This window comes from Gigantopelta aegis, chromosome 6 (genome assembly GCF_016097555.1).
Source record: "Gigantopelta aegis isolate Gae_Host chromosome 6, Gae_host_genome, whole genome shotgun sequence".
NCBI classification, from domain to species: domain Eukaryota; kingdom Metazoa; phylum Mollusca; class Gastropoda; order Neomphalida; family Peltospiridae; genus Gigantopelta; species Gigantopelta aegis.
The window spans coordinates 69,703,989-69,712,540 of record NC_054704.1 but is presented as its reverse complement, the minus strand read 5'-3'; the positions used below and the strand labels follow the sequence as shown (position 1 = coordinate 69,712,540).

The window sequence follows — 8,552 nt, the reverse complement described above, 5'->3', positions numbered from 1 at the left end:
ACGTATCTTTTTAATTTTAAATATATATGTGCTTTAATAACATGCAAATATGCATTTTTTTTAAGTCACAGACATAAACAAAATATTTTCCAATATTCGAATATTTATATTTTAAATAAAAATTCAAAAGACGACATTAAATTTGTAAATGGGTCGTAATAATGATAAACCCATTCTATCAATATAATATATATTTGGGAATTAATTCAACATTTTAGTCGTGAAAAGGTGTTTATGGACTTTTATTATAAACATTATCCATTGGGTAAAATCATCTAAACATACATAATGCAAAGAAAACAAATATCTATGTTTTTCATTTTATGAATCTAAGAAGACAAATATCATGACGTGATCTTCGTTCACCAGCCTATCTGACGACAAAACGGGGGAACAAGGCCAGTAGTTTACTACTAGAAGAAACACGTAGATTCTTGATAATAATGCTATCTTTGAACATAAAATTATAATTAAGTAAATTCTGTATGCCTCCAAGTAAAAGGCGAAGAGTTCTGCAAGATGAAAATGCCGCAAAGGAGGAAGCTGGGTGTCGGTAATGTGGATTGTTTATTTCGGAAAAGAACCGCCATCTTGCGCTTAAATCGCACAAAATATTTTTCGCGTTTCCTTGTATTTTACGCCAATACTACACACGTGTATAATTTGTCATGAACAGATTGTTGTTAAATATCATGCAGAAAGCATTGACAGTATAATTTAGTACTATGCTGATGTATTTCAAGTGCAAAATATGAAACGTATTCCACTACTAAAATGAGGCGGCCATGTTGAATTTTTCTTGTTAGCAACACTCGATCGTTTTATTTTTAAGTCGGAATAAACAGAAGTTACTAGAATAAACCATAAATAGATGTTGTAGTTTTTCCATTCATTGGCAGCTTTTTGTATTATTATTGTAGCAAATGTCGACTGAAGTTAATTAACATTGCAGCATAAAGGCAAGTCAAATCGCCAGATATTTCCCTTTTGTACCACATCAGCACTAAACAGAAAACACTTTACGTTTGGTAAAGGATTATTCCACAGTACTACCTTTTAATACTATTTTAAAATTAATGTATAAACTATACATACCACATACAAATTTAGTAATATGTTCTGTATTACATAGATGAGTACATAGCCAGGATGGTATGGTCTAGCCTATTTTCAGTTAACATACATGACATCAGACATGTAGTTTAAATTACACTTACAAGCAAATGTTGCAATAAGAGATGTTAATATTTTGGTCATTTGGAGTATAACTTTTAGTATAATATTATGATACTGTGCTGTAGGCTGACGAGACAAAACTTCTGGCAGACTAGTAAACTTTTATGGGATAGGACGATTTATTTTTTAATTTTCGATTCGATTTTCGATATTTGGTCTATGGTTAAAGTTATTCACAATACTTTACACAAGTACGCAAACTATTACTCATAATTTTAATCAACTATATTAAGAGCAACAAACTTTTTAATGGTCACTTGTAAAACAATTGTAAATAAATGTATTTTTAAAAAACAACAACAAAGGGATTCCATTTTACTACATATGCTATGATAACATGTTGGGTCTAGCAAATGCCTATGCAGACATATCACATGCAGCAGAATCAAGCACTGTGATTGGTGGAAATGCCTTACTGGGTCATCAGATTCCCATTAGACCAGAAGAGTGCAAGCTATAGAAATGTTGATGTACCATTTATAAAGAAATAAAATTAAACATGCAAACTGAAAAACAGTGCATCAAACCGCAGGCCTAAAATCACAAATATCCTGAACAGCGATTGCACAGCGTTGCATTTATGCTGTGTTTAGCTATGTGTATATATTTAACAAAAATAAAATATTACTATTTATACTGTTGCATGTTATGAATATAAATCTTTTATATATCTAATATTTGCAGTCTGTGATAAATATAATTCAAGAAATTTAGCTTCACGTCTTTATTATCAGGCCTTTAAAATTGCAAGAAAGACCATTTTGTTGCACAAATGTGATTTTTCAAAATCCTTTTTTTTTTGTTGGCGCATTATATTTGATACATTAGTCATTAAGGATTACACAAAAATAATATGGCTTTTAATATAGGCTAAAGCGTATTGGCCAATCCCCAGACCGCTACTGTTTTTGAACGGCAATAAATATTGTTTAAACCAATATGGGTTGCCTGAATTTGTTTAGCATAACTTGTAAAACGTTCATGCAGATTTTCAAGTCTCAAAGGCCTGAGCATTATAATCAGCTGGCATTGTATGATTTATCTTGATTCCAATGTCTTTTAGTTAAGTAATATATATATATAGCTAAATACATGTAATTTTGAATTCCTACCTTTTAACTTGGAGAAAATGTGACCTGTACAGTATGTTTGTATATTTATTAGGGTGACTTCAAGCAGTGCTCCTGTTGTTGTGACATGCTTTGAAGAAGGCCTTAAAGGAAATATCAGCAGCTGTTCGAATGTCGTGCGGGAAGTCAGTGTTGAGGATGGACTCAATGAGAGTGTCAGGATGGAAGTGGTTTGTGCGGGAAACGATGAACCTAAACAGGATGATGGTGTCTGTCAGTCAGGCAGTGTCTGCCAACAGGAGCAGGAGCTGTGTCGATTCAGTATTCAGAATTCTGCAGCTGGGGAGAGTGAGGTTGGTACCACAGATAATGTGGATCCGGCCGAGGACGTCGGTGAACCAACCGAAGTGAAGAGCAGCCCGGCATCGTGTCGGTCGGGAGTGGTCACCGAAAGGAGGAAGCGTCACTCATCCAAGTCTGATTGTGTCAGTATTTCACCCATTGAACCACTAAAGATCTCTACAGTGGCTGGGACCGCTAAGCGATCTAGCACAAGGATTGTGAAAAAGACGAGACGCGATTTCAGTCCACCACTCTCTCCAGTTAAAAAGGTTCCCCATGCAGGTATTTTTACATTTAACAACAAGATTATAACATCTCTATATTTTTTACATTAAACATGGTTCGACAAATCCACTAGCCCTTTGTTTCGGTTAGTGAATGTGTGGTCTGGTCTAGTGGAAATTATCAGTCATATTAATATAATACATACAGCACTAGCCAAAGCTTCTGTGAGGGCTAGTGACTTTGTCAAGACATTTGTCAATCACTGCAAAAACATTAAAACAAATCTTTGTGCAAATCCTTTAATCTTGTGAAAGGTTTGAATAAGATATGCAGATGATTGTGTGTCAGTCCTTTTACCAGGCCTGTGATTCTTCCGCTTTTTAGCGGAATTCCGCTTTAAAAAAGAAATCTTTTATCGTAAAATAAATCGTATGAAACAAATTTCATTAAAAAAAATATCCCATTTCCCTTTATTTTATATAAGACTGATGACCAGCCAAAGAAATTGCTGCACTTTTGTATGATATAACATTTTCAGCTTTTTTTAAGAATACAAAAACTTCTCTCATTTTTTAAGCAGTAGCTTCACGGTATGCATTAATTTGATCTGTCGAGATATTTGACCATTCTGGGTAATGAGAATTAATCAAATTCCCATGGGGTTATGGCAATCACACTAATGGAATTCTCATATGATTACAGAATTAATTTAGAAGTGGTCTCTTTTTTTTTCATTATTAGATGTACTTTGTTGGCTGTCTAATCCTGGATTTTAAATATGTTAGTTTCTGTTTGGTCCACTTTCATCGTCACTGTACACACACCTATTGTATGAAAAACAAACATGTTTATTTATTTTATTTTATTTTATTTTGTTAGTTGAAGGAAAGAGTTCTACCCCAGAGACGAAAACAAAAAGAAATTGGGATCTGTGGACAGATTATGACAAAAAGAATTTCTTTGAAGGTGTCTGTGAGGTTTGTTTTTAAAAACAGAAGTTTATGTAGTATTTGCTGCTTTTGATGATATAATGTATGAGGACCTAAGTAATACTGTAGTACCAATAATATTAATATTGAGAACCTTCAATCTAATTAAAATAAGCTCCACTATTACATGTGGATCTAACAGCAGCCAGTTGGAACTCATATCCACCAATCAAAACCTTACTTGCAGAATCATGCCAGTGATTTAAAAATAATTTGAAAACATTCCGAATTATCCTGAGGGTATACGACATGTTTCGTGTGAATTACGAATGCCTTAAAACATGTTTTATTTTATAAAATAAATAATTTGTAATGTAAAACTGAAAACTGATTTTTAGTTGTTTCTTTTATAAATAAATAAATAAATAATTTTTAATGTAAAATTGAAGACTGATAACCTATCCCGTACGTATTGGTATGGTTCGCTGTACTGCGGCCACTAAAATAGACTCGCCCGATATTTTTAGAATCTGTATGCTCCCAAATAACGTTATAAAAGGCGAAGTGTGATTGGTCAATATTTAAATTATTATTTACAGACAAAATGTTACCTGGACATTGGAGACAACGCAGTGTTGTTAGCAATCTGAATAAAATTAGTTCTACTGGTCTAAATAGGCATTCGTAATTCACATGAAACATATCATATACCCTCAGGATAATTGGAATGTTTTCAAATTATTTTCAAATCACTGGCATGATTCTACAAGTACGGTTTTGATTGGTGGACATGAACTCCAACTGGCTGCTGTTAGATCCACATGTAATAGTGAGCTAATTTTAATTAGATTGGAGAACCTTCCATTATGGACAAACTCTTTGAATACGTGTAATTCATTTGGTTTAACCCTCTTGAGATATAAACAAACAATGAATTCAATGGTCAATCAGAAATATTTATTTATAAAAGATTACACTGTAACATGTTGAAGAAAACACCCCAATTAAATACAATAAAAAGTATATTAAATTTGGTTTATTTAGCATGGCAAGGACTTTGAGGCTATCTGTCATATGATGCAAATGAAATGCAAGAAAAGAGGAATAACTGGAACAGCCATCAAGAATAAAGATCAAGTTCGTTTTTTCTACTACCGCACCTGGAACAAGATTTCAAAGTTCATCAGTGTACAGGGCGGTAAGCATATGTATGAACAGACAGCAGGCATTTCTGTTTGGAAATGGTAGATGAGACCTCCATTGCTCTCGTGATTCTCCTGATAATAATTCCAAACAAGAAATTAAAAACAAAAATCCCAACAACCTCCCCCTCCCCACCCCTTCCTTTTTGCCATTTTAGCATTCTTGTCATCCAAATACCTTTCTCAGCGATGACTACATAACTATGTGTCCTTTCCAGTATTTAGTATCAAAATAAATTTGTCGTAAATCGTGGTGACCTGTACATGAGTTACCAATACCAGCCATTACTTAGATGCCTGCACTTAGTTCCATTTTGTACAACCGTGTCTGGTGTATCGGCGTGTCCGGTGATTCGGCGCACTTGGTATTTTGCTTGAGTATGCTTAGGAAGTTGTCATGTTGTCGGAGTTTTTAACGAATTAAAGTTCAATTCCTTTTTCAGTGGTTAATCAAGTATCAACATATTTATTGTTAAGGGTGCAATTAATTTTTTTTTTTTAGAATTATCAATAATTATATAATAATTCCAAAATAAATCATTCACCCGTTTTCCTGTTTATAAACGCGAAGTAGGTCATCCTTATTGATATTAAGAATGTTAAAACCAGTCTAAAAACACCTTTCCCACATTTTAAAAATGATAGTAAACAGTATAAATGTAATTATTTTTGTTCGGTTATTTTTTTATTTAAACTGAAAAAGAAAACAGGCAAATGCAAACAAACGAAAATTTACACCTTAATTGACAGTCATTCCAGTTCACAATTGTCACATTGTTATAAAAAATAAAAGCGAAATAAGATCCACGTGTGTGTACAGTCTACCCGAGAAAAATAAAATCCATGTAGGCATCTTAGCCATGCATGACAATGAACATGTATGCATCTGCAGTACTGTGCCACTCGAGAAAACGATTCCGAAACTGATCATGAGATGGGTCATATGTGATCGTTCATTTTCCTAGTCATATTTTTAACAAGACAAAACAAAAAAGTACTAAAATAATTCTGGGACAATAGTGTAGCGTTTATGGGCTAAAAGTGAGGTCATGGGCAGTTTATAAATAGCAGGGTCAACAATCTACATCTACTGCGCCGAATCACCGGACATGCAAATTGTTTTGGATACAAGGGGGTGCCTATATTTATGCACCATTTTAAAATGTTTATTTACTACAGACATAAAACAGTTTGTAGTGTATTTCAGATTATGCACTTCTTCATTGGTGAGGGACGCATTTTATTAAATATTTCACAATGTTCCCATAGAAAATGGTCCTTGAAAGCTTAAGTGCGCCGACACACCGGACAGCACTGTAATATACCTACATGTGTAAAACAGTGAAAACATTGCACTGACAACTGTCACATGCTGCATGAATTCAAAGGTGTCTATATTTATTTTTTTAAATGTTGTTGCTGTTAAGGAAGAACAGCTCTCTCAGTTTCATTGGGATCTCGTTTACTCTCCCATTATTTTTTCTTTTCATCTAACCTTGTAATTTCATTTCAATATTTTTGTTTTCAGATGTCAGAAAAGAGATAATTGAACTCTATGGACTTATTAATTATGGTCTTCTGAGGGAAACAATTAAACTGAAACGTAAGTCTTTCCATTCGTTGAACTTTTAGCTGTAATGCTAGTTTACGCGTCATTTGCTCCATAAGATATTTGACGTCAGGTGTCATTAAAAATAGTAAACAGTCTTTTAATAAATAGGCAGTTTAACTGTTTAAGAAATGGTAATGTCTCAATCTTACATACATAACTATTCTCATTAATTTTTGCATGGTACCTGTAGATGTCATATTAATTTGACAATGATTGGATTGACGTTTTCTTTAATATGATTGACATTTTCTTTCATAGTTTGTCATCTGTTTAAATGCCTTTTTTTGACAGTAGAACTTTGTATGTGTGTAAGTTAATAGGAGATTTGAACAGATGTTGAACTCAGATTTGTAAGTTTGTTTACTTATTCCGCACAATTATAGGGACAGGCAGAGAATTGACTTGTTAGAAACTGTGCTTGGAAGACATGTCTTTAACTGAATAATAAAATGTGTGATTTGTTCTGTTCTCAGAAAGATGATAGTTTACTAAAATATTATATGTTCTTGCAATACTTGTCACTTATGATTAGATTACTAGGACGATACTAATATGTTTCTGGTATGATTTTTTTTTAGGTTTGAATCCCAAGACAGCCCTTAAACTTAATGAACTGATTGAACACGGGTAAGGTGTTTTGAACATTTTTATGCTACCATTCCATTCCATTATTTTAATTTATTTTTATTCACTTATGCACAATGTACAAGGTGTATTTCTAAGTTGTATAGTATTATTATTATTTTTAATGTATTCATCTGTATTGTTTGTTAGACATGAAGTGTTGATAAAGAAGGTAACATGTTGGACTTGCCATAGCATCAATGAAAATTATTTTTCAATGCAGTGTCTTCTGTGATAATTTATTTTTATTAAGCATACCCGCTTACATTACTTGATTGTTCAGTTCTGACTAGTAAAAGTTAGTAAATTATATCACTTTTGTTACTTGTTATAATTAGTTTTCTTTACTTTCTTATTTAGGTCAACAACATACAGAATAAAAGGGAAAAACCGAAAGTATGTATGTTCTTAACTCATTTTTATTCTTATTTTACAAACAAAATTCTATGGCATTCAATATATATATATGTATATATATATGTGTATATATATGTGTATATATATATATATATATATATATATATAAATATATAAATAAATAAATAAACCCCCACCTACATTCCTTCATTTGTCTAAAATGTGTAATTAATTACAAGTAAAATTTAATGAGAATTATTTTTAAACTGTTGTTAATAGGTATCGCCCATTCATCCAGGTCTTTAAAGAGACCTTTTTCAATATTTTGTTTCTGCAAGCCAGTTGTCCAATACTAGCAGAGTGACAAATACTTCAGACATTGTGACAGACACATTCATTTAACGACCATGATTATAGTAACACACACCTCTTTGCATTCACAATGTATATATTGACTATGCAGAGTGATGACCTGTGATATTTAATTTCAGAATACGGACTCCAGCATGCCCTGCTCTGAAAAAAATCCACTGTATTCAAGGTAAAACTCTAGTTACTTCAGAGCCGATTGTTTTCTAGCACACAAAAATAGTGGGGTTTTTTGTTTTTCCAAAACACTTACTTTTCTTCTTACGTCAAATCAGACTGAAATTGTTTAAAAAAAAAACAATGTTCATGGAGGCTGGGAATATAAATATTATTTTTCTACAAACCATGGATATACAATAGATGATTTCTGTTTACTGCACATAAAGGTTTTAAACTGATTTTTCCAAAATTAAGATGCTAATTTATTATTATCCATAACAGGAGGAACATTATTTTTAGTCATTCCATAAGAACCTTCTAAAACAGTATTATTGTTTTTTGGATTGGTTTGGTGAGCTACATATTACTCTTCTTCATCTCGCAATAATCAAATTCATGAAAATAAATCTTCTTTTTTTTACTTTTA

General features: G+C 32.4%; 1 protein-coding gene across 2 annotated transcripts in view; it reads left to right on the top strand.

The window, feature by feature from the left end:
- Positions 1–389: 389 nt before the first annotated feature.
- The window catches only part of LOC121374230 (protein cramped-like), a 32,906-nt gene continuing 24,743 nt past the window's right edge, over positions 390–8,552 (top strand). For both annotated transcript variants that reach the window (XM_041501227.1, XM_041501226.1), the window contains exons 1-8: positions 390–553; positions 2,401–2,930; positions 3,753–3,850; positions 4,847–5,000; positions 6,533–6,607; positions 7,195–7,243; positions 7,601–7,636; positions 8,089–8,138. In XM_041501227.1, the coding sequence (XP_041357161.1) occupies positions 486–553; positions 2,401–2,930; positions 3,753–3,850; positions 4,847–5,000; positions 6,533–6,607; positions 7,195–7,243; positions 7,601–7,636; positions 8,089–8,138 (1,060 nt within the window). In that variant the 5' untranslated portion in view covers positions 390–485. The remainder of the gene's footprint in view (positions 554–2,400; positions 2,931–3,752; positions 3,851–4,846; positions 5,001–6,532; positions 6,608–7,194; positions 7,244–7,600; positions 7,637–8,088; positions 8,139–8,552) is intronic.